General features: G+C 50.2%; 1 protein-coding gene across 1 annotated transcript in view; it reads left to right on the top strand.

Moving 5' to 3' along the window:
- MSI2 (musashi RNA binding protein 2) overlaps nt 1-25821 on the top strand; it is a 382942-nt gene that overhangs the window by 229338 nt on the left and 127783 nt on the right. Inside the window, exon 6 of the mRNA XM_032429243.1 lies at nt 13582-13630. Coding sequence (XP_032285134.1) covers nt 13582-13630 — 49 coding nt within the window. The remainder of the gene's footprint in view (nt 1-13581; nt 13631-25821) is intronic.

Below are 25821 nucleotides of genomic sequence, written 5' to 3' on the forward strand. Positions count from 1 at the left end.
TCATGACCTGCCAGAGGCAGATGCTCAACCAAATGAACCACCCAGGTGCCTCTGTACACTTATTTTTGTATTAGTTACTCTAGTAGGTGCTGCGGGTTTGCTGGGCGCCGGGGAAGGTGATGAGACAGGGGCAGTGGGGACTATCCACACAGATGCTCACGTGACAAAATAATATTTTGGATTGCTTCTGCCAGGGCCAAGTACAAGATACAGGTTAAGGGATCCATCTCTCTGCGATAAGCATACCTTCTTGTATGCCTACTTTATCCAAATGAAGAGAAATTAGGGCATCCTTATTTGCCTTATAAACTGATCTGCTAGTGAATTTCTGGAAATAATGAGCCCCCTTGTGGTTTTTAAAAAATTATTATAAATTTTTATTTTTAAATAGTGTAGGACTCACAGAAAGTTGTATTAAAAATAGTACAGAGAGCTCTTGTGCGCCCTTCACACAGCTTCCCACGATGGTAATATCTCCTATAACCATAGCACATTGTTAAAACCAGGAAATGATGCTGGTACATCATCAGTTTTAACAGCCACTCCTGTGGGATGCGGGGGGGATGTATGCGCACACGTACAGTTCTTTGAAATTCCATTGCCTGTGTGGATTGGAGTGACTGTGCCCATAATCAGGGTGCAGAAGTGTCCCATCACCACGAAGAAATTCCTGCACCCTAACCCCTGGCAACCACCACTCTGTTCTCTCCGTCACTATAATTTTGTCATTTCGAGAATGTTACAGCAACGGAATCATACGGTATGGAATAAGCCTTTGAGATTGACTTTTTTCAGTCCGCATAATTCCCTTGAGATCCATCCAAGCTGCGTCCCAGTAGCTTGTGTCTTTTTATTTCGAGGAGTTCCCCACTGTAGGATGCACCACGGCTCATTCTTCCGTTCCCCCCTCGCTGTCTAAAATATGCTGTATTTGCAGACAACTCGTTACAGCACAATACATAAAGCAAGGTGCCCTTATGAGGGTAAGCCTTGCTCATCTGTACTCATGTCTCTAAATCGGAGCTTCTGGTCGTCGGTACGAAGTCTCTTCTCCCGTTACGCAGCCCTCAACTGACGGACCTTTGTGGGGCACCAGCATATACTGTGTCCTGGCAATACCAGAGGGCAGTCACTTACCACTCACTGAGGGCTTCCTTGTATATTATGTTAATAATTTCTGCATCCCAAGTTAGGCTGAGGGTCAGGTAATGATCATCACCCCTTTTACACACGAGGAAACTGAGCCGCCTTGGAAAGCCTTGCCTGAGATTGTGCGTAGGTGGAAATGGTGGGGCGGGATTTGAACGCAGGACTTGGGATGCCACACCAGGCTCCTTCTGCTCCACCACTCCGGCTCAGGCTGGACTCCTCTGTCTTTGGCTTTTTCCAGCTCCAGACACTTTATGATCTTCTCTGAATAAGAAGTAACTTCGCCAAGTAACCGAATTGTAGCCTGTTACCGCACTTGAACTTTGGTTAGCCATTATTTGAAGACACTTTGGGAACTTAAAAGTAACAAAGTAGGGTTCCTTTAAAAATAGTATGTAGCGCAGGCTTTCCTTAACTTGTTTAAATTTCATGAAGTCTTTGGGTCACGGCTGGTCCTGGGGGTGACTTCAGGGACCCTGGGGGGACCGAGGAGATTGGCTCTCAGGCTACCCAGTGGGGAAGCAGCAGGAGCTTCTTCAGATGCCTCAGCCCTGACAGGGAAGCTTTGGGATGGGTGGTCCTTGGTGCTCTGATTCAGGTGCCTAGATGCCATGCGGTTCACAGGATTCTGCCGCCTGCCAAAATTGGGCTTCAGATCAGAGGGAGCTGCTATTTCGGGCATCTAAGTGCCACCGCGCTGAATTCAGGCCCGAGCAGCCGACCGAGGGGGTGGGGCAGAGACGCTCCGAGCCTTTGAAGCTCCAGAAAGGGTTCAAAAGAGCCTTGGAGAAGGGATTCCTGCACTGGGCGGGAAGTGGAGAGGTGACCTCTGGGTCACTTCTAACTCCCGAGTCTGTGATTCTGAGAGGAATGGAACCTCCCCCCCAGTTCCCAACAGCCACTCCGAGGCTGGCTGAATTCCTCAGAATCACAAGCTGGCAGAGAAGAAGGGCCTGAGCTTTAGGACACTGTAGTGACGTCCCTGTGACCTCTGGCCCATCGCCTCACCCCCCTCAGGTGCAGTCAGGGAGAGAGGTGGGGCTCTGGAATCTGCTGGACCCGTCTGCCTCCCATCCCAGTGGCAGGGGGCCGTGGGGGAGAGGAGGCACTGTGGCATGGGTTGTCTAAAAGGCCAAGGGTCACCCTAAACCCACATTCTTTTCATCCGTCCTCTGCAACTCTTTGTGCTAGGCAGACAGTAGAGCCTTAGGAAATACTAGCTTAATGAATACATGTGTCACCTTGGTAAACCTCTCCCTCTCCCTCCATCCTCGCCAGCCATTCTGTCAAAGGGGACAGGCCGAGGGGCTCTGAAGCCCTGTCCTAGAGGGTCATGCGCTCACAAGTTTCCTGCCCCAGACCCTGGCCTTTCCTAGGTACAGACAGGCTCTCCATCCCATTATCAAGCCATGCCATTTTACCCTCCCTGTTTTCCAGGCAGAAAGGAGATGCACATGACCCAAGGGACTGAAAGCAGGTTTGGGACCTAGGCTTTCCAAGCCTGCAAATCTTCTTTTTCCCCTCTCCCCAAGCGTATGGCTACAGCTACGCTTGTCACCATTCGAGATTACATTGGCCACAGGAGATGTGGATGATTTTTCCATTTGGTCCTGATGTTTATTTCATGCCCATCAATATCAGCCCATATTAGGACAGATGAGGTGGTTATTTACAGGCTGTGCATTTTCACACTTGGTAATTATAAAGCCTTCCCCTGTTCGGTCCGAGTCGTGGAGATCTATTTTGGCAATTAGCAGTTTAGTATTTGTTTAATGGGAATGCAGGAGAGCGTTCCGGCACATCAGTGCTCCACTAATGATTTGCCTGTCTCCTCCGGAGCTCGCAGGTTTGGGCCTTTTTCACGGTAGGTGAGGCCTGATGGGGAGCGGCAGGCGGGGGGACCTGGGAGCGTTAGGCAGCCCGCCTGGCTCTCCGCTCCGCTCCCCGCGCACACTGGCACGCACGCACGCACGCACGCACGGCCAGTTCTGCAAACAGGCCGTGCATTTCCAGAGCACAGCCGCCGCCACTCGAAGGCACCTCTCACAAGAGGCCGTTGGGCCAGATGCCATTTCCGTGGGACACCTGTCACGCCTGCCGGAACCAACTGCTTCTCCTGCAACTGCTCGTGTCCGGCCTCCCTTGCTGTCCCTCTCCCACCACCTCCCTCCCTTCACCGCCTCCTGTCTTGAGCCCTGGCTCGCCCCCCCCGCCCCCCGCCCCTGCCTCACCCTCCCGGCTGGTGCTGGACTCCCGGCTTCACCTGCTCCGCCCCAGTGGGGCCCCCGCCCCAACCACGCTTCACACAGGCTCTTGCTTTCCCTGCTCGGTTTTGAGAGGGGGCCTCTTTTGCCCTCGCAAGGGCATGCTGGGTCTGTGAGTGGCTGTCCCTCGGCCTGACCTGTTTGCAGAGTTGGAGTGTGTGCATCTGCGTGCGTGCGCAAGGGGCTTGCCAGGGGTGGGGCAGCGACAGCGGCTGTCCGCAGTGTCCTGCACGTTAGGTACTCCCTCGCCACCACTGGAGCCTTTGTAACCGTCCTGGGAAGCAGGACGCATAGCGTTCTCAGGGCCCAGGCACCGCGGGGACTCACAGGGGCTGAGCCCCAAACTGTGCTCCAGGACCCCTCCACCAGTTGCAGCTCTGCCACCAGCTTACTCTGTGACCTTGGAACAGCCCGGTGATCTGGGGGCTTTCCCAAGTTTGCCCATCTAAGAGGGACAGACCCCTCTTCGGCACTCCCTCCTCTTCTGAGGCCACCTGAGGGAGCACGTGTCTGCCTTCCTGGTTTACCTCATCGATCCTCTTAACTTTCTGGTAGAGCTTTAAGGCAGTGTTTGTGTGTTCTTTCAGGAGCCCGTGATACTACCCTGAGCCCCGGGGACTCAAAAACTAGAACACCATTAAGGGAGACCAGTGGGAAGATGTAGGGACGCTTCCGGTTTTAAATCCTGGCCCCACCGGTGACTGCTCGTAGGATCCTCGGCAGGTCACCTGATCATAACTTCCTCACCTGTATAATGGGTATGATAATATCTCCCTCAGAGCTATTTTGATAATTAAATGAGCTTTGCATTTGCCTATTAAGCGCCATTAATGGTAGCTATTACAATAATCATTGTTTCTTGGGGGAAGGTGGAGGCATTTCATAACGTAGAGTCTGCTGTTCACTTGTGCAATGAGAACCTCTGAGCAGGAGGCTTTGCCTTTAGGTAAAGGAAATGTCTAATCTCCAGGAGAGCTGTTCAGAGGCCCCACATTCTTCAGTTCCCATGGGCAAGTGTTCGTTTGTTAAATTCGTACTTGCTGTCAGATCCATACTTCGGTGTGTTTTATTTGCTAAGTTAAATGGGAAAATGGACTGAGCCCACAAGAATAAAAAGAAGTAAAAGTAGGGGGAAATAGGGCTGGTAAAAAAGAGTCTTGCCAATGGGGATAGAACCTTCTGGCCAAACTTGGGAGCCCTCTAGGAAGAGTTTAGGAAATGTACTTAATGCACTGAACTGTGTACCAGTAAAAAATGGTTTAAATGGCAAATTTTATGTTACGTATATTTTACTCCAAAAAAAAAAAAAGTTTAGGAGACACTCAGCAGACTCTCTTCTTAGTCAGCTAAAGGCGTGGCCATGAGTTAAACTATTTCAGGTGGATGCAACCCAGAATTTTTGGACCCTTGGAATGGGGGGAAGCGTGCTACAAACGCCCGAGTGCCTCGATGGCGGCAGACGCGCAGGGGAAAATGCACAGAGGTCGGGGGTGGCCGAGAAGCCTGCGTGCCCGCAGCAAGGGGGTGGCGAGAATCGGAGGCGGGCGGGCGGGCAGAGGCTGGGGGGGTGAGTGAGCTTCGGACTCCTGAGGCCAGCAGCTGAGTCCTGGGCCCAGCCCCTGCCAGCTCCGGGACAGCCAGTGAGGGAACGGAGGACTCTGTACTAGTCCCTGTCTCCGGGGATTGTGGTGAGGACCAAAGCAGTAAGGGTATTGGTGAAAATCTTGGGTGACGGTGGCAGAAGAGCAACGGTTTCATTAGTTTTCTCAAGCCCTCTGTTCCGTTTTTGGCTATGCTGAGCTTCTTCTAGGACAGGGCTCTGACTCTCTTGTCCTAAGACCAAGACAGGGCAGGGAGAGCTCCCCGAAAGCAGTCCGTGACAAAGGAACTGCCTGCTCCGGACTTTTCTGGCAGGGGGTAGACCGCCAGTCTACAGGCAGCCAAAGCTCTGTTCGGTGCCCCTTTTCCTTAGGGCCCATTTATTTCTGGGACCCCTCGGCCCCGTTCTACCTCTGCCACCAGCTTGCTCTGTGACACACAGGCTGTGATTAAGGCTCAACTCAGCTGTATTTAGCCATTCAGAACAAGGATTCTCAGCTTTGGCTGCCCCTGGGATGGCTAGGGAGCTTTCAACACTCCTCTACTAGGCTCCCCCTTCTAGAAGTCTGATTTAACAGGGCTGGGTGTAGCCTCAGCAGCCGGGATTTTAAAAATTCTTCAGGTATGGGGCGCGCCTGGGTGGCTCAGATGGTTGAGCGTCTGCCTTCAGCTGGGGTCATGATCCCAGGGTCCTGGGATCGAGTCCCGCATCAGGCCCCCTGCTCAGTGGGGAGCCTGCTTCTCCCTCTGCCTGCCACTCCCCCTGCTTGTGCTCTCTCGCTCTGTCAGATAAAAGAAAGAAAAATTGTTCAGGTGATCCTAGGGAGCAGTCAAGATTAAAATTCAGCGTAATGGGATCTTCCGGCCTGCCTCCTTCTCTTCCATCCTTTCTTTTGGGCAGTGATTCAGACCAGCCTCCCTCTTCGCAAGGCCAGAGCGTACAGAAAAGTCTCATTTCAATAAACGAGCTGCTGAGCTTGGGGGCAGGGGCAGGTTTTGCTTCTGTCTGGCTGGTTGGAGGAGAAGTGGAGAGCATTGCCATCCCATGTCTTGAAACGGTCCCCAGTAGGACAACCTCCATCTCCAGCTCCTCTGTCCTGGGCAATCCTGCCTCCTCTATGAGTCTCTACTCTTGTGACTTTAGTGCCTTGAGTTTATAGAGCATAATAAGGTCTGTTAAACCCTACGCACTACAGTATCACGGTGTCGCATTTATGGGCGTTTATTTAAACCAACTCTTGAAGTGTTTGAGTGGGAGCAGGAAGCGAAATTCAAGGGCATTTGTTCTGGGGGAGTATGAAGGGCTGGGTTTCTTTTTTTTTTTTCCCTTTCCTCTCCCTCCTGTGTCTGACCAGATAATTTAAGGATCATTTGAAGTGCCATTTCCTGCTTTGTTCTTGATATGTATGGCATGTGGGTGTATGTATTTGGATCCCAAGAGGAGTGGGAAGTTTCTCAGCGTGTGTTGGCCACAGCAAAGCTCTGGAGCGTCCTGACAGAACAGAGTTTGTGAAAGACCAGTGGTAAATTTGATGCTTCTAGCTGTTGTCCTAGCGGGCTCTGTGGTCTGTTTTAGCATTCTAGGCAGAGAGTTTTCACGAGTAGATCTTAGGCGGCCATCTCGTAGTTTCCTCCTGTTACAGATGAGAAACTAAGGACAGAAGGGAGGTGACTTGTCCTCCGTAAGATCCCAGCGGAGCTGGATTACAACCTGGATCCTACCCATGCTTTGTGCCACGCTGCCTGCCGCACTCTGCTGCCTCCCAGCATCTGCCGAATTAGTACCAGTAACTCAATTCCCTTTAGGTTCCTCCTAGGGACAAGTTTTCTGCGTCCCCAAATCGGCATCACTCCCCTTCTGTGTACTTGGGCAACCAGACCTGCAGGCAGAAGAAACAGTGGTCTGAGGGCACACTCTAGGCTCCCAACCTTTGGCCAACGGAGTTGACCAACAGAATTTTTGACCTCTCTTTCTAGGAGCTTCTTTGCTTTGTGACCTGAAAGGTTTCCTCTTTGGCCGTCACATGAGTTGGGCTGGGCTGGCTAAAGTCCTGCCTGTGGATATGGTCAGTACCAAATGGCTACTTCTAAATTCACCCAGCAAGAATGCCTGGCTCACAATGAACCTTTTGACTCATTATAAAGAGGGTTCGTTCATTCATTAAATGAATTAGGATTAGAGAGGCATCACCCACTGACTTGAGTGCTAATTATTGCTGATTTTCATGGTGCTCATTTAGTGAGGTACATGTTGCCAATTTCTCCTGGCACTTCTAGGATCCCTGTCTCCAACCTTGCTGCTGGGGTGAGATTTAGAAGTAGTCCCTTGCCACCCTGATACCTGTATTCCACTTGGAATATGTAACTTGACAGTTTCATACTCAGCCCATATTCCACATTTTACCTCCTTCCAGTTCTTTTCTTGCTTTTGTTCATTGTCTAGTATTCTTTGAGACTGCCTGTGTATCTTCCAGTAGGTTAAAATCTTAAAAAAAAAAAAATAGGGACCATGTACAAGTTATCTATTGCCACAAGAATGCTGTGTAACAAACAACTGCAAAACCTCAGTGGCAGACAATAGCTGTTTCTTCCTTTCTTTTTTTTTTTTAAGATTTTTTTTTTAAATTTATTTATTTGACAGAGAGAGAGCACAAGTAGACAGAGCGGCAGAGAGAGGGAGAGGGAGAAGCAGGCTCCCCACTGAGCAGGGAACCCGACATGGGGCTCGATCCCAGGACCCTGGATCATGACCTGAGCTGAAGGCAGACACTTAACCGACTGAGCCACCCAGGTGCCCCAATAGCTGTTTATTTCACCGGTGTAGAGTCCACTGAGAGTGGTTCTGCTGATCTTGTCTGGGCTCACTTGCATGTTTTGGGGTTGACTAACTATCCACTCATCCAGGCTGTCCTCGGCTTGGGCAGCTGAGGGGACTTGGCCCAGCTCCACGTGCCTCTCATCCTCTAGCCGGCTAGCCCGGGCATGCCCTTCTCTTGGTGATGGCAGAGGTGCAAGAGAGAACAAGCAGAAACACGAAAACCCTCTCAAGGGCCGACCCAAAACAGGCATACCTCCACCTCATTTTGTTGACCATAAGAAGTCAAGTTCAGATACGTGGGATGGAGAGATAGACTCTGCCTCTTTGGGGAGAGGAACTGCAAAATTACAGAATAAAGGGTGTGGGGCCATTAATGCCAACAGTCTACCAGGGACCGGTATAGTGTGCCTCTTACCTGTACGTAGGCCGATGCTCTGCAAATAGTGAGTGCTTGGTAAATATATGTCACATAAAAGTAAATAAAGTTAACATTAGCTCAGTTTTCTATTCAAGATCGAGTTGGCTGGCTGGAGTTTATCTGTTAGAAGGAAGGTTTCTATCACCCTGGTAGAATCCAAATTTTTCTTGCACTGGGTGCAGGGACAGCTTGGTTGTCACGAAGATGTCCCTCTTCTTGTCGTCTTTTCCATCATAGGTTTTACTGTCATTATTTTCAGGGTCTTAGGATATAAATGGATGAGAGACAAGGAACAAAGAGGGGAGGACTGTTGTCACACCGAAGTGTGGCAGCTGCCTCTGGAGGAGAAATTTGATTCCATGTACTGAGCACTGACGTGTGCAAAGAGCAAGAAGCAGCTGTGTCCAGTGTGTTTAACCTTTGTTCTTATTTCTCATAGAAAGTGGGGACCCCAGGCCAGCCACTGCATAAGTATCCCCCAGGAGCTCTTTGGAAATGCAAGTGCCATAGCATCAGACACTCCAGGGGTGAGGTCTAAGGGACCCGTGTCAAAACAAGCCAGGTGGTCCTGATGTGGAGGAAGTCTGAGGAGCCCTGCCCCCACCCCCATGGCCAATGGCGTAGCTTCGTGACTCTCAGATGTGCTGTGTGCACGATGCACGCCCCTGAGGAGGTTATGGTGTGGTCTGAACCTGGAGATAGGCAGAAATACATGGTCAGGACTTGCTGGCGCTGAGACAAACAGGCGGGCATCCCCAGCCATCTTATTTAAAAGCTACTTTACCTTGCCTTTTCGTTCACAAAGATATACCACCAAGATGCCAGGCGGCATTTGAACCCACCCTAAGTTATTAAAAGGTGCATCTCAAGGTTGGAGCGAGCTCCTTCTCTCAAAACAGACCAAGCCTGTGCCAGGATGTGAGGCAAAGTATGCTGAGGTTCGGATATCTCCTCTCCTTCTCAATCCCTCCAGGGACACCCCTGCCCCAAGACCACTAGGCCCATGGGCCCCCACCTCTGGTACAAAGAAATATGTAAGCCTGGTAAGGGCACTGTCAGCACAAAATAAATACCAGTGCTAGTCTTGAGGAGACCCCTAACAAGAGTTAGTGGTGTTTTCTACTTGAGGTCAGAAAAATTCCGGTGTCCAGCGCCCAACTCTCTGTGTCCTGGCACCCTCAGATGAGGTCTGGGGTTCACATCGAAGTTGATGACTCCTCACAGCCAACTGATCTACCTGGGTTTCGTGTGTGTGTGCACGTGTGTGTGTGTGTGAGAGAGAGAGAGACAGACGGACGGACGGACAGACAGACAGAGACACAGTCATCAGTCTGCTCTCGCTGGGGTTGAATATGGGTTACCTTGACTGTGCTCCTCATTCGCCCGTGCTGCGGACTCACACAAGCTGCTTCTGTTGGATTCACACAGAACCGTGAGAAACAGCCCCGTATGTGAGGCCGTGTTTTTCATTCTATTCAGTCTTTGTATATTCAAATTCTCCCAGTTTCAGCTCTTGCTGTTCTGCCAGATTTCCATTGCATTGATGGCTTCTCTGAATTAATAAGTGTTTTGCAATCGCTGAAAAGTTTTTCCCCACCACCGCCCCCCAGCACCGGGTCTTATCCATATTGATTTTTTCTTTCTTTCTCTTTCCTCTCTAGCTATTTCTCAGATGTTTTATTTTGTAAAGTGTTAATAGAATTTTTCTTTCGCCCTGACATTTTATCTATTCAGGAGGTCTCTGCGAGTCCCATTGTGCGAGTGGACTGTAGAGGAAGGAGCTCTATTCTTTACGACAATGGTTGCCCTAAAAAACATACACAGAACCTCCCCGTCGCTCCCCAGGGTGGAGCGAATGTTGGGAGGGTAGCGGCAGAAAATATCCAAACTTTGGAAGGGAAAGAGGGAGCCAATTACACCCTGTTGAGGGGTTCGGGGTGGGGAGGCATTGAAAATACTTTTTTTTTTAATTAAAAATATTTATTTCCTAAGGGGATCTGAGTTTCAGTACCAAAACATGGCCAACACAGAAGGGAGGCTGTTTTCCTTACTGTTAGGCATTTTTAGCTCCAAATAAGCACTTGGCAAACGTCTTAGAAAATGTGGAGATGGGTGTGAAACAGATGTCACGTTTACCTGTGCGACACCCACCCACCCGCACCGCAGGCGCTGGAATTCTTACCGAGGCCCTGGGGTCTGAGTCTAGTACCATATGCTCGAGTGTGACTGCTCTGTGTGCAAACAAACCAGTTGATCTTCTGGTGGTTTTGCTTGAGTGGTGCACCGAGGCAGACGGCTGTGGTGTGTGTGGCCTCCGCAGGTGCCCGGGGGGGACTGTCGAGCCTGCCTGGCTGCGGAGGGGTCTGGTGAAGGCACTCCTTCTCCACCCTGGTACCCGGCCGAGAGAGAGGAGCTCCCTGCTGGCGAAGCAGTCACCATGCAAGGCCATTTTCCTCCCAGTCACTGACTTTAGAAATGGGGACCAGAAGGGGAAGGCCCCAGGAGCCTGTTTGTTCAGACTCGGTTGCTTAGCAACCAAGGGGGCCCTGACTCCGGAAGGGATTTTTAAGCTAGGGCAGTCCCTTCGAGGTTTGCAAGGTTTGTGTCTGGCTTGCCTACCCCCTCCTCCATTCTTACCTTGACTTTGCTTTTCCCCCTGTTCTATTTGATAGCATCTAGAAAAATAGATTTGATTTGTCTGGAGGCAGCATTTTAAACCTGGTTTTATTGCTTGCCCAGTGTCTTCCCCTCCATCAGAGATTGTAGTCTGGAAGGAGTGAAGAATGAATAGCCTACGATTCCCTTTCTCAGCTGGCTTAGCGCAGGCCCCCAAACTCATTTGTGAACCTTTGAGCTCCAATGAACAGTGCTCAGTCCCTCCCAATCACACACACACACACACACACACTGAAATTGCTCCAAGCTCAGAGCCCTTTGGCTAGCGGCTCTGTCCAGGACCGCATGGGTTGAGTTGTAGTTTTACTGCCAATCTCGGGCACAAAATGAATGAAGAGACCAGGCTGCTCACCTGGCCAAACTGAGTACCCTTCCCAGGTGAGTAGCTGATCGGCTAGGACAATACCTGCACTATAGATGGGTATTTTGGTATTTTGTCGAAGAATAAAGAATTGGATCGTAAGTACAAGGAGTGGAATTCAAAGCCAAATCTGGTTCAGTGAGGGTGACTTTCTTGAGATCTGCATGGAAATTGAGTGTGGATCCTGAAATCTTATCGCTAGAAATATCCAAAAGGGTTGCAGGATGCCTAGAAAGACTGAGGGAGGAAGAGGAAGAGAGACAGAGGATAGCTTTGGTGCTTTCTACTCTTTGATCTGTTTGTAAAGGTCCTAGTATGAATGTATTAGTTTGCTGGGGCAGCCATAACCAAGTACCACAGACTGGATGGTCAAACAACAAAAATTTATTTGCTCACTCTTGTGGACGCTGGAAGTCCAAGATCGGCAGGGTTGGTTTCTTCTGAACCCTCTCTCCTTGGTTTGCAGACAGCCACCTTCTCCCTGTGTCCTCACGTGGTCTTCCCTCTGTACCTGACCAGATCCAGATTCCCTCTGTGTATAAGGACCCCAGTCAGTACTGGATCAGGGCCCACTCTAATGACCTCATTTTAACTCAATAACCTCTTTAAAGACCCTATCTCCAAATACAATCACATTCTCAGATACTGGGGGTTAAGATTCCAACATCCAAGTTTGGAGGGGGGCACAGTTCAGCCCAGAGCAATCAAGGCATTAAATTTCCATTGTGTATAACTGGAAAAAGTTTAAATATCCACAGAAGGATAACTGAGTAAGCAATGGTTTCTCACTCTGTGAAATATTATGCTGCAGTCAAGATAGAATTCACAATAGCTCACACCCATTAGGATAACTACTATAAAAAAAATTCCAGAAAATAACAAGTGTTGGCCAGGATGTGGAAAAATTGGAACCTTTGTGCACTCTTGGTGGGAATGTAAAATGGTACAGCCACTGTGGAAAACAGGATGGCAGTTCCTCCAAAAATTAAAAGTAAAGTTACCATATGATCTAGCAATTTCATTTCTGGGTGTATACACACAAAAAAAATGAAAACAGGGACACAAGGAGATATGTATACATTCATGTTTATTCACAATAGCTAAAACCGAGTATCCGTCAATGGATCAATGAATAAGCAAAATGTGGTATATACGTGCAGTGGAATATGGATGAATCTCGAGGACATTATGATAAACGGAATAAGCCAGTCACAAAAAGACAAATACTGTGTGAGTCTACTTAATATGAAATACCATAGTCCCCCCTTATTCATGGCTTCAGTTACCTGCGGTCAACCGTGGTCCTAATGCAGGTGATCGTCCTTCTGATGGATTATCAGATGATCCGTAGCAGCCGAAGGCTATGTCACTTGCCTACGTCATTCACCTCATTTCCTCTCATCATGTAGGCATCTTATCATCTCTCTTTGTCAGTAACATTTTACAATGAGATATTTTGAGAGAGAAAGACCACATTCACATAACTTGTATTATAGTATATTTTTGTAATTGTTCTATTTTATTATTTGTTACTATTGCTAAATCTTCAACCGTGCCTAATGTATAAATTAAACTTTATCATAGGTATGTATGTCCAAGAAGAAACATGGTATTTACTGGGTTGAGTACTACCCGAAGTTTCAGGCAACCACTGGGGGTCTTGGAATGTCTGCCCCGGAGATGGGGGGACCTCAGTCACAGTCATAAAGACAGCAGATAGGATAGTGGTTGCCAGGGGCTGGGGGGACGAAGGGGATGGGTGGGGTTATTATTTGATGGGGTAGAGTGTCAGTTTTATGAGATGAAAAGAGTTCCAGACATGGATGGGTGGGGATTGTGGTTCAACATTATGAATGTACTCAGTACCACTGAGCTCTACACTTAAGAATGGTGAAGATGGAAATTTTTATGTTATGTGTATTTTACCACAATAAAAAAATTCGGAAGAAAACCAGATAATATTCACGACGTACTCATCTGGGAATTATTTGCAATATTGTAATATTATATAAAAAAAGAACAAGGGGAAAATTCCATTACAGTATGATTTAAACTATATTAAAATAGGCATACAGTGTATGTTTCCTAAAGGGAAATACATCAGATGTTAACTGTGGTTGTTCTGGGCGGGAAGATGGAAAGACAGTGATTTTTCTTTCTAATATTTTGTGTTTTCAAATAAATTTTAATGAGCACCTATGACTTTGAGGGTGGAAACCACCCTCCCCCAGCAGCATATAGCGTTTTGTATGTTTTGTCAAAATTCCTAAAGCAGACTCCCTTGTTTGTTTTGCAGGTGGAGGATGCAATGCTGATGTTTGATAAGACGACCAACAGGCACAGAGGTAAGATCCCCAGCCGAAAAAGTTTGCCCCTTCTGTTAGTTGCCCAGCTGTTGAACATCTGTATTCATGAGGGCCACCACAGCACAAAGAGTCCAGATCCTGGACAGTTAAAAATCAGCCACACCCAACTCGTGTTCCGATATCCCTTTCTGATCCTGGCTTTCTTCGTCTCTGCTAGACCTGAGCACTAAGGGATCCAAGTGGAAATTATTCATAGCAATTACTCAGCTGAGCTTTCAATTTGCATTGAAGGAGGTGGTTTAGAAGTACACTGTCAGTCTGACAAGTCAGAAAAGAAAAAAAATACCCTCTTGTAGGTTTATTCGACGTGTACGGGGATTGCAGACGTGGCAGCGCCCGTTTGCACGTCTGGAACGTTCAGAGGGCTCCGCACTTACTCATTTTTTCTCCTGTGCTCTTCCTGTCCTATCCGTGTTTTAGAAAATAGGTCTCAACTTGGGGGTCTGTGAACCCCTGAAATGACACAAACTGTTTGATGTTTGCGTTTTCTTGGGAGATGTTCCTAGCTTTGAACAGATTGTCAGAGGGGTTTCTGACCTCCATACCTCCCCTCCCCAAGAAAGGAACACGTTGAAATTATTGCTTTAAGCAGAAAATTGGACGAATCTAGAAAATCCTCCCAGACGAAGTAGAGTCCAAGGTTATGGCTTGGCGTTCTATCTCCTGTTCTCCGGAAGCTCCTGGTTTCTGGGGCTCCTATGAATGGGGCGCTAAGGAGCCGCGATTCGGAAGGGAGGTGGCAGGAAGCAGCATTCTTGAGAGGAGCCAGAGGGAGCGGTGTTTCCTTGCCACTTGGATTGCATTTAGATGTTTCTTGTGTTGTTTACATTCTTGCTGTCACCTGTGATTAGAAGCACTGCCTGTATGCCTCTCCTGTTGGGAGCAGGCAGCCTGAGTGAAAGGGAGGACGAGGGTCGGGGGTGGGGGGCAGGGGGAAGGGGCTGTCCTGAGTGTGCCTGGCAGTCCGGCTTCCCGGGTGTCCATCCACAGCATCCTCAGAGGGGAGGGTGGAAAACTGGGGCATCGATGTTGGGATATGTTGGGAAGGGATGGGGAGGGGTGGAGGGTGAGGTAGGGGAAGGAGAGGGAAGAAAAGAAGAGCTTACGGGTGTGGAATGATTGCTTTGTCCTCTGCGTTGCTCAGCATCCTGAGAGCCGAGAGAGCGGGAGGGGAACAGGGTGCGGAGAGGGGCAATTCGTGATTATTCTCTGCCATCATCCTTACAGGGTGTGTGTGTGGGGGGGGTGTCCGAGCACTGCTTTCCTGTGCATCATCTGATCTGATCTTCACAGCAGCCCTGTGACTTCGGGAGAATCACTTAACTTGTTTATCTTGTTGATCTCAGTTTATTCATCTATGAAATGGGGATAAAGGAGTACTTCCCTATAGGGTTGTTTGGAGAGTCTAGTGCCGCACATATCAATGGTGCCTAGTTTAGCTCTTACCATTATTGTTTTCACTGTCATCATCTGAGGTGACCGAAGCTCAGAGGGGGTAAGGGACACACCCCAGGTCAGAGCAGGGGCTCATCCCTAGGACTGCTGATTTCAAATTCTGCTCCTTCTCTGTGGTCTTCACATGCGGATGGGCTTGTTAAGAAGAGCGTTCTCATCCATTTGTTTTCAGGGTGGGAAAGGCCCATCTGAGTGTGGCATTGGTGTTCCGTGCTAGAATTCATGCTCCTGGAAGAGTCCTGAGTGGCTTCTAGGCAGTGTAGCCTTATCACTCTTTTTTTGAATATCCACCAATAAAGGGATTTCTGATCTGCTCCAGATCAGGCCCTGTATTGGAGGGGATGAAAAATCATCTCATGCAGCCCTCACAGCCCTGCTTAGAAGGAGGCGTGTCATCTGGGGGGCCTGAGAGGGCCGGTGACTTTCCGTGTCACGTTATTCAACTAGTAACAGACACAGGCAGGTTCACACTGAGGGCGTTGGGCCCTCCGGGCATAGCCCCAGAGCAGGGGCCAGGGAAGGTTCTCCCTGATTTCTAACCCAAAGGCTTCCTGCTATGGGTGGTGCCTCTTCCCTTTCTCCAGGGCGCTGGGTGTGGTGCTGGGCAGCGTCCCTCTGTGACTCCTCTGGTGAGGTGGAGGGAGGTCCCTTTTACGGCCCTGAGCTCAGAGTGGTTCCAAGGATGGCACTGCTCGCTCGCCCGAGTCAGGACTTCTGGGGGGCACTGGCAGGAAGGAGGCCGGGCACAGCCCCGGGTGCATGCTCCGTCCTGCCCCCAGCCAAGGCAGGGCCTGCCCAAGCACCCTCCTGCCCTGCCAGAGGGTAAGATTCCTGTCGCGGATGTAGGACTTGAATAATTCGTGGAGCCCAAACAAGGGGAAAATGGGGCCTCTTAGTAAAAAATCATTAAGAATTTCAGGGTGACAGCAGAGCATTGAACTCAGAGTGGAGCCCTTCTGAGCGTGGGGCCAGGGCTGCCGTGCAGGCCGCCCACCCGGCGAGCTGGCCTGAGTGGGTGTAGCCCGGGGGGTGTGGGGAGAGAAGGCAGGAGGGAAAGTGTGCCAGGAAGTTTAAACAAGGAGGCCTTGACGTCCTCCTTCCCCTTCCCTCCTGTACAGAAACCTGCTCCCTGGTGTTCTTTCTGTGTAGGTGGGAGCTTTGCCCCCCCCCCCCCGCCCCATTTTCCAGCCCCTCTAAATAGCTGAGAGTTTCTCTTTGAACTGGGTGCTAATGCTGGGGTAATGCTTAAGTGGTTCAGAGCATTTAGGAGGGGAAAGAATTTAAAAAAAAAAAAAGACCGTGTCACCACAGAAGCACATATCCTCCATATGAAACAGTGGGTCCCCCATCCCTGGCCTGATGGAATGTGCATTTGGAATCAGGTGATAAGCACAAGAAAAGAAAATCCTCCCGGCAGCCACCTTGCCCCAACCTTACCTTCACTTCCTCAAGCTTCCCGTTTCCCATTATCTTATCAAGAAGAAAGTGCTGCAGTAGCAGAAGTTCAAGACACCTCTCGGGCTGGCAGAACCACCAGCTTTCTTCTTAAAGAGGTGCACACCGTTAACCCCGTGTGCCACCACGGTGCTTGCCCAGCATCCACGCACCTAACTCCCAGCACAACCCCGTCAGGCAGCCTAGCGCCGGGCCTTATGAAAACCACCTGTGTGCCCTTGGAGCTAGGACAGCCGTCATCCGGGAACGCTGCACGGTTGGGCCTGGGATTTGGGGAGTCGTGTCCGCGGGGCTCACGGGACCACTCCGACTTCTCTAGCCACCATGAGCCAGAGGTCAGGGCTAAGCATCCACTCCTCGCCCCACAGTGGCTACGCCCTGCCCCTGGCCCCCCGTTAGTCCCATAGAGACAGCGTGGCCCTCAGTTACATCTGTTCCCAGAAACGACAGCCTGTATTTCTTTCCCTCTTACATCTGTACTTGGACCTCACTCACGCCCTGGGAAAGAATCCAGGGGAACAGGAGACAATGAGCCCTTCCAGGATACATGTCCTCCCCCGTGGAAGCAAGAAGAAGGTCATTCAGAATGGGACCCACACAGAGGTGTGGAGTCTTCCCCCACTCTCCGCTTAGAGCAGACCTCTAAGCTCCTCCTGTCCCCTTGATACCTGACTGGGGCACATTTCCTAACCTCTCTGATACCTCAGGTTCGTCCTCTGCAAAATGGGGGACTGGGGTTGATGAGCTCCAGGACCTGAAGTATGTTTCTGGCTTTTAGCCTTTTAACTGAGGGAGTGTCCAAGATTAAGTCCTTTTTCATTTTTATTTTTTTAGCTAGGAGAGGGAGGTGAGGGGTTGTCTTTGGGTCCCCTGAGATGAAGATGGGCACACAGGGGTGCCCTCAGGGGGCAGCGGGCAGAGGGAGAAGCTGATCTGTGAGGCCCTGGGAATTCTGAAGCTAGGGCTGGCCCCAGCGGGGTGAAAGGGCTGACCTTACACCTGATGTTGATCTGTCACAGGATGCGGCCCACCCTGGGAAGCACCTGTGACCTTGGGCTTGCCCTGAGGACATCCTGGAGGGAACAGACAGCTGAGGGCCATCTTCCAGGAGCACTCCCAGCAGATCCTGACAGGGGGGATCTGGGGATCTGTGGTTGGTACAGTGGATTCTGTGTTACCCAGGCCATGTTAACATTCTTGGTAGAAACAGCCAGTGCTTCCTGAGCAGTTCTATACCCCGTGCTTAGCACAGCGCCTACACGTACTGTTGAATCTTTATGAAGGTCAGAGGTGAACCCAGCTGCCCAGAATCCCTAGTTGGATGTAAACCCAGCCTGTTTGACCCAGAGCCCTTGTTCTCAGCTGCTCTGCAAGCACACTGCAAGGCAGTGGTTTAAAGCAGGGGATTTGGTGATTTTACCTCTTGAGCACCTCCTTGTTATTGGTGCTTCTCCGCCTACCCTTCTTGCTGGACTATGATGCACCTCCATTTGAGACGGAGAAACCGAGGCATGTAGAGATTTGGATGGCCACTTAGCAGGTTCCTGCAGCCAGGTAGGAGCTGAGCAGCTGATAAAAGCTGGGGCCTTCCATGAGATTCTTTGTGCCCAAGGGGAGAGAAAGAAGGTGTCTTTCCAATTTTCTCAGAGTCATTTCATTTGCTCTCTAAAAGCTGTTAGAGGTGGTCTGAAAAATATTGGGCTGATCATCAAAGGATTTAATCACTGGGGGAAAGTTTGTTGCTTTATCCTTGCAAAACTCAGATAAGATCTTAAATTCAGCATTAGGTATTGATCCCAGAGTGGGGCGGGTGAGGAGGGGCTGGAGGGAAGACACTACAAAGTGCTGTCCTTTCCAGTTTACCCTTTGGGAGGCAGAGGGCTGAGGGGTGAGCCGGAGAGAGGGAGGGAGGGTGGCATGGTTTGGATCTGTCCCCATTGTCCCTGCATCAGCCCTGCTTGAGAAAGTGGAGGAACGTGGGGATGGGGGTTGCTGAAATATATCTCATGTTCACCTCCTCGTCAGGGAAGGGAGCCCCCACCACGAGTGTCATTCCAGGGGAGGCTCAGCTGTCCCTCTCTCTGACCCCAGGCCTCTAGATTCATGAGCCTTGCACTGCCGGTCCCTCCACATCTGGCCCATCAGGGGAGAGCTGGGTGGCTGGGGGTCCAGTGGAAAATGAGTCAAGCCTGATGAAGGTCGGCTGGAGAGGGAATTCGTACAGAGGCGAGACTCAGAGACGGGCCTTCTTACCTCCCGTGGCTTCCATTCCCCAGCAGGCCTGTTTGCTCCAGAACGTTGCCAGAGGCAAAGGGACGGAGACCGGGAGAGGACGATAAAGCTCAGTGTTTTGGAGGACTCCCCTCGCTACTGTTAAGGGTCGTTTGTTAAGTGCAATGCTGATGGCTTTGGAGAGAGCCAGGGGTTCTGAGACAGTCATTGGCTCCCCAACCGGCCCCTCCGCTGAACTGACCGCAGCCCGGGTGGTTTCGTGACCCTCCGAGAGCACCGTCACCAGCAGGCCCCCTACGCGGAGGGCCCTCTGCCAGGGTGACTGTGCCCTCCCAGGAGCCACGGGGCTGGAAGGGCACCTGTTGGGCCCGTGTGGCCGGAGGGAGGAGCTTTCCGCAGGCTCACCTCCACGAGGTGGGGCTGACGGAGCTCTGCTTCTCCCTCGAAGCTTGCCTCGCGTCTCGGTCGCAAAAAGCAGTTGGCTGAAGTTGAAGGTCTCCGTAATTTGCGTAATCAGTTATTTTATTAAAACGGTGCCAGTAAGAGGTCGCTGAAACTGTGATAGAAGATAATGCTTTTCTAAGGAGGAAAAAGAGCCCTTAATGTCCTGACTACCTGCCAGACAGTCACTTTTGAAATTGACCTCTGAAGTCCAGACTGACTGTTTTATGTATGCTAGACATGATTCAGGATTGCCCTGTAATTATTTGTTCATCGGGGCCTTCTCACCAGAGCTGGGGGTGGGGGGTACACGGGGTGCGGAATGTAAAAGGAGTTTCACAAAGGTGTAAACTAAATGAAAAATGAAAAGGTGTTGCTTGCTTCGTAGGTGTGGGATGTCAAAGATAATGTATGTGTGTGTTTTTCCTAATGGGAGTCTAGCATTCTGACCTTACCTGGGAAAGAAGGTTGGAACTCTCCGGCCCGTAGCTGGGACTTTGTGGGATGGAGGAAGAAGTCCCTCTGGGTGGGAGAGGGTTGTTGGACGGGGTAGGAAGGGCGGCAGGGATTCCTGGAGTCGCGGCTGGTGAGGACACCTGGTGATGTGGCTCAAGGGCCTCCATGCCCACCCTGGAGTCCAGCTGCTGCAGCCATGCCTTTGCATGGTCCCCACCTCTCAAATCTGCCTCTCGTCCCCTATGCATGCTGCCGATGGCATTGGGCACCCATCGTGTGCCACCCCAAGTCTGAGAGGTATCAAGGGGTTTATTAGAGACCATAAAGCAATAGCTTGATCATCATTAGTACTGATCCCAATTCTGCATCTGCAGCCGGTCTGTTAATAGGGCCATGAATGCCAGCCAAGGGTCTTGGCTACACAGAACTTTCAGTCCAGTCTGTAGGATGATGGGATGATGTGGCCACCAAGCATGGCACTTGGGCTCTTTAATGAAGTAAAGGGTCTCGATCGGGTCAGGTGATAATCTTCTCTTCCCACAATGGACCATATTAGTGTGGGACAACTGCTTAGGAAAGTTACTGATAAACCAGGACTCTAGGAGAGAGTGTTCAGAATGGGGTAGCAACTCAGTATGATTGTGTCTCCTCCTGTCCACCCCAGGTAGAAGGGATGTGGGGAGTGGGGCGAGGGCAACCACTGTGGTTGTGATGTGGATGTTAATTGCAGCCTTTGGGTACTTGGAGAGACTCTGTTGGAAAACAGTTACGTGCATTCTCGAAGTTGGGCACGCTTTAGTTAGAATGTGGAAGAACTGCCAAATCCTACGGTGGTATAAATGGACCTCCACGTACCTCTCCACTAGATGCTCGAAACCCAGGGTGCTGGGCTCCTAACTGGGCTCATTCTAAAGCCAGGGCTGTGTAAGGGAGGGTGAGCAGGCTTCTATGTGCCCACCATGAAGGGTGCAACCCAGAGTCTTCACTCCCTTGTAGGGCCTTGCCCCGGGGCTGTACCACTTTATTAACTCCCCACCCCAGCCCCAGCCAATAGCACGTTTCCCTCAAGGCCTGACCTGTCACCTGAGCCATCTCAGGACCTCCTCCAGTCTAGCAGGGATGTGCAGGAATGGAGGGTGGAAGGGGGGGGAGCGGGGTACAGAGCTGCAGCCCCCACCCTGAGCCATCTTTCAGAGACCAGCCCCTGGAGCTGTCTGCACATTTATTTTCTCCTTAAATAAACACCATTAGCCTTCCCGAGAAATTGGTGCAAACATGACCTCGCAAATAACCAATTAAAAGGGCAGGGTTGAAGGGGAATGCGCATTTGAAAACATGCAGAGGAGGCCATTAAAGATTCCCGTAGATACCCCAGCCCTGGCAACATCGATCTGAGACCTTAATTTTATTTCTGACAGGAAAGCAAGGAGAGTGCTTTAATTTTTTTTTTCCCCTGAGCTAACTAAGTTCCGGAAGCGCCCATTCCGGCGCTGTCTCTTGAGATATTAATCAACACAGTAGCTTGGTTTCTGTTCACCTGCTTTTCTTTGTAGACGCGGAGGAGTACAAAGCCCTCGACTCCCTAGCAACGGGGCTGGGGGGACAGGGTGCCCAGCGCCAGAGGGAGCCTGTGTCGCCGGGGGGATCTGGCACCCTGGATGCACTGCATTTTCTGGAGCTGGAGTATAAATCTGAAACTTCTTTCCTTTGGAATAAAAGCCCTGGCACGAGAAGGGTGGTGAGCTAATAGGTCTTCCTGCCTCCCTCCTGGCTGAGGCCCACGGAAGCAGAAAGGGAGTGGGCCCAGGGTCAGCAATTTCATTGACCCAGAAATGGTTTTTTGTGGAGAGGGACAATGAGGCTTTTGTTGGGCCCTGTTCCCATAGAGGCCCGGGCTCAGACTCTCACGACATGTTGGAAGATCTCCGTGAGGGCAGGGTGTGGAGGCCTTCAGCGTGGCGACTTGATTAAAAGCACCCCCCTTCTTAGCACCACAGCGCTGCTAGGGGCCCGGGAACCAGAAGCCGGGGTGGCTGCCTCCCTGGGGACTCGAGGTTCCCAGCTCTGGACTTGAGCTTCTGTTCGGAGCCTCGCGGAGCAGAGGCCGTGCGCTAGGCCATCTGCATCTCTGTGTGGGCACGGTGTACTTCTAGACCCAGAGTTTTGCAGGCCATCCCAGCTTCCCGCAGGTGATCTTGGGCAAGTTACCGAAGAGCTTTGAGCCCCGTTTGGCTCCCTGGTGGGGCTAACGTACTCACTCCATACGAGTTATTAAGTGCCCACCATGAGCGGGCCTCATTTCTTCCCTTTCCCCCTTAAGGAAGACCATTGGTTTAACTTCTTGAGGCAAACAGACTACAGTCTGTGTTTGAATTTTAAGACCCTAATCTTTAAAACAATCTTCCCCTCCCCTTCCCCCACAAAACATACCCTTGCGTGTGCATAGACTTTCTGAAAGGATCCCCACAGAACTGGTCATAAAGCGTTAGAACGGCATAGTGGGTAAGAGCACATGCTCTAGAGTCAGGCAGCTGGTGTTTGAATCCGAGCTCTGCGACATAATAGCTGTGTGACCTTGGGCAAGTTACTTACCCTCTCTGTGAGTCAGACTCCTCATTTGTAAAATAGGAATGATGACCTCGGGTTAGCCTGAGTCTTACATCAGTTAATTAGTGTAAGGGACTTGGAGCAGTCTCTGGCCACAGTGAGCACCTGAGTGTGTTTTATGCGCAGGCCTATATATTCACAGATGCAAATGTACATAAATAAAAAGCAGCCTTCGCTTCTGGGGAAGAGGATTAAGTGCCTAGAGGTACAAAGATAAGGAAAAACATTTTATTGTATACTTATTTACCTTTTGAATTTTTGTACCATGTGCATTTATTACCTGTTCAAACATTTACTTTTTTAGTGTAAGCTTTTAAAATTCATTCTAATTTGAATTGCAAATGCAGTGATACAACAACATAAGAGAGAGTTTTCAAAAGAAAAAAATTCACCTCATCCCAGCTCCCTAACATGGTAACTGTTGTCACTTCTACCTTGTTCCTGACATTTGCGTAAATGTTCTAAAACTTGGTTGTAATGATGGGGCTGGTACAACGTGCAGTATCTCATGCTTGGTTGAATGAGGTGTGGGCCCTGGCTCATCGGAGTTTTCTCTCTTGCCAGGGAGACGGGCCAGGTTAATCCAGAACAACAACATTTGATTAAATGCAGCCAAGGATCTTTTTACCTCTGACTTGCCTTTTTCTTTCCATAAACAGAGAGTCAGATAGATAGATGAAGATTTTCTTAGTAGTTTCTGCTCCTCCCAGACAATGTGCTATTAATAGAATAGCCAGCCTGGTCCCCGTCTGCAAAGAAACATGGTTTGCTTGAGTTTATCGCAGACCTGTGGGGAGAGAGGTCAAATGGGAGACCCTCCATTCCAGAAGTTCAGAGTGCTTTTTATTTCTTAAGGATTTTATTTATTTGAGAGAGAGAGAGAGAAAGCAAGCACAAGCGAGGGAGAGGGGCAGTAGGAGATGGAGAAGCAGACTCCCCACTGAGCAGGGAGCCCGACATGGGGTTCGATCCCAGGACCCTGGGATCATGACCTAAGCTGAAGGCAGATGCTTAACCAACTGAGCCACCTAGGCGCCCCTCAAAGTGCTTTTTAGTTAAAGAAAAAAGTTAAAAGCATTTTCCTAACCAAGTTATGATTAATAAACATGTGGGAATCTTACATAATATGGCAAATACAGAATCCCCCTTGTGTCCCTGTTGCTTATAGCTTAAAAGGCCCAGCAAGTACCTAGGAAATGAAGGTGGTGAGGTGTCTGGGCCACGTGGCAAAGGGGTGAGAGCTTCGGTCTCAAGTCACACTGTTGGGTTCCCAAATCTCAGCACTACCACCAATCAGCTGTGTGACCTTGGGCACGTTAGTAAGCTTCTCTGACCCTCAGTTTTCTCATCTGTTAAATGGGTACTGTTATTAACTCCCAGACTAGTGAGGTGTGAGTGAGGTAATTCATGTGTGTGAAACATCTGATGCTTAGGAGACCATCTGTAAATGTTAGCGTTATTAGTCTAACGGCTCCTGTTATTTTGCTGTGACTACTGTTACTGTTGTTTGGGGAAGAAAGGCCAAGGCTCGCTGATTAGAGAAAATGTTAACACTCCAGAGTGCTGCGTGCAGATGCCATCAGGTTTGCCAAGATGGGAGAATATTGTGGGTTGAATTGTGTCCCCCCCTCCCCAAAGGGGGAGTCTCAACCCCTCTTAGTTCAGAATGTGACCTTAGTTGGAAATAGAGTCTTTGCAAAGGTAATCAAGATGAGGCCATTCTGGGTCAGGTTCATCCCATATGACTGGAATCCTTCTAAGAGGGAAGACACGTGAAGACAGACACACAGGGGAGAGTGTCATGGGACCACGAGGGCAGGACTGGGGATGATGCAGCCGTCAGCCCAGGATTGCCGGCAACACCACAAGCTAAGGGCTCAGGACAGATTTTCTCCTGGAGCCTTCGGGAGAATGCGGCCCCACCAACATCTTGATGTCAGGCTTCTAGCTTCCCGAACTGTGAGACACTCAACTTTGTTGTTTTCAGCACCCCCAGTTTGTGGCACGCTGTTACAGCCGCCCTGGGGAGCGCACACAGGGCAGAGCCCCGCTTTCTGCGGGACAGGTGCCCCTGCTCCAGGGCCGCCGTGGCCGTGGGCATCCCCGTCACGTCATGCTGTTCCCTCGGCAAAGCTATGTGCGGGAGAAATCTGAGAACACGGCCCACAAATCCTGACATCGTTCGTGGCTTGCCCAGGTCGAATTTCGTCAAAGACCGTGAAATTGACCTTTGGGTGTTACATATGTTTTTCAGTAGAAACACTCGAAGAATTCTGAGATTTCATTTTTAATCTAGTCATCTTCAGAGCTCGGTCATTTCTTTGGAAGTCAAAGAATACGCTTCAGAGTTGTGGATACGCCAGTTACACTGGGGAGTTGTCAGGACCCCCAGCTCTCAAGAATGCAAACCGCCCATTAGATGGGTGTTTCCAACTTGGTTCATTCAGTTCGGCTGCCTAGGGAAATAAGAGAAAAGAGAGAAGGAAGTCAGGAGAGCTTGGGTGAGACAACACACACTCTACCCTCCTTACATACCTGCTCCAACTTCCACCCTGGGAAAAAATAAAAACAAACACAGCGAGACAACGCTGAACTTCAGAACCTGCCAGACAGACTTCTTGATTTCTCTATGTTGTCCCAGAAACCCTTCCAGGCAGGAACGTTTGCCAAATGCAATCCTAGAATGAGTTTCTGAGCTAAATTAATGCCATTGAGGGTCAAGACGCCAATACCTACAGGTCCCCAGTCACAGGACGCAAGTGGGCACCGCAATAATGAATAGTCTGGGCACCCACGTGGATGTGCTTCTCTTAACCCTCAGGTTTTGTTGGCAAGCCTGGCAGGACATAAAGTAACTGCCGTGATTTTACAGTGATCAGAGTTGGTCGCCTTTGAGCACTCCCTACAAATTCCAAATTTCTTCCTCAACTTGCCCCGTCTTGATGTCAGGAAATAATTGGAAGCACATCCTTCTGTCTGAATGTTTCCAGCGCCGGTGCCTGTGTTCCGGCAGCCGAGGCAAAGCCGGCGCCTCTGCACCAGATCTGCAAAGGACGCAATGCTGACATCCGATTTATTATCTCGGAGGCTGGGCCGGTTCGTGGATGATTCATGACTCCCGCTCTCCACTGCCACTGGGGTGACATCATCCATTCTGGGCCCAGAATAGACACAGAAGCAACAGTGGCCCCTGTTTTGTGTATCTCTCACCAGCCCTGGGCTCCCTCCTGCCTCACACCCAGCTGCTATGCGTTCCCCGGGTGGGAACGGCGGTGGATCCAGGGAGCCTATTGGAAACATCACTTTAGGAGAAGGCCCTCAATGGGTTTCGATGCCCTTCTAGTCTGCGTAGTCAAGAAGGGGACTTCCCCCAAAGTTCACCTCGTCCGCTTATGTTCCTTTAGTTGGAACTTAGATTCTTCTCATAATCCCAAGAGTCGCTTAACTCCCTGCGGCTAACTTTGGCTTCCTCACTTACAGACGGGGTTGGCTGGGAAGACCGGGGTGACTTACGGCATCCCACA

This window comes from Phoca vitulina, unplaced genomic scaffold (assembly GCF_004348235.1).
Source record: "Phoca vitulina isolate PV1807 unplaced genomic scaffold, GSC_HSeal_1.0 scaffold40, whole genome shotgun sequence".
Lineage (NCBI taxonomy): Eukaryota > Metazoa > Chordata > Mammalia > Carnivora > Phocidae > Phoca > Phoca vitulina.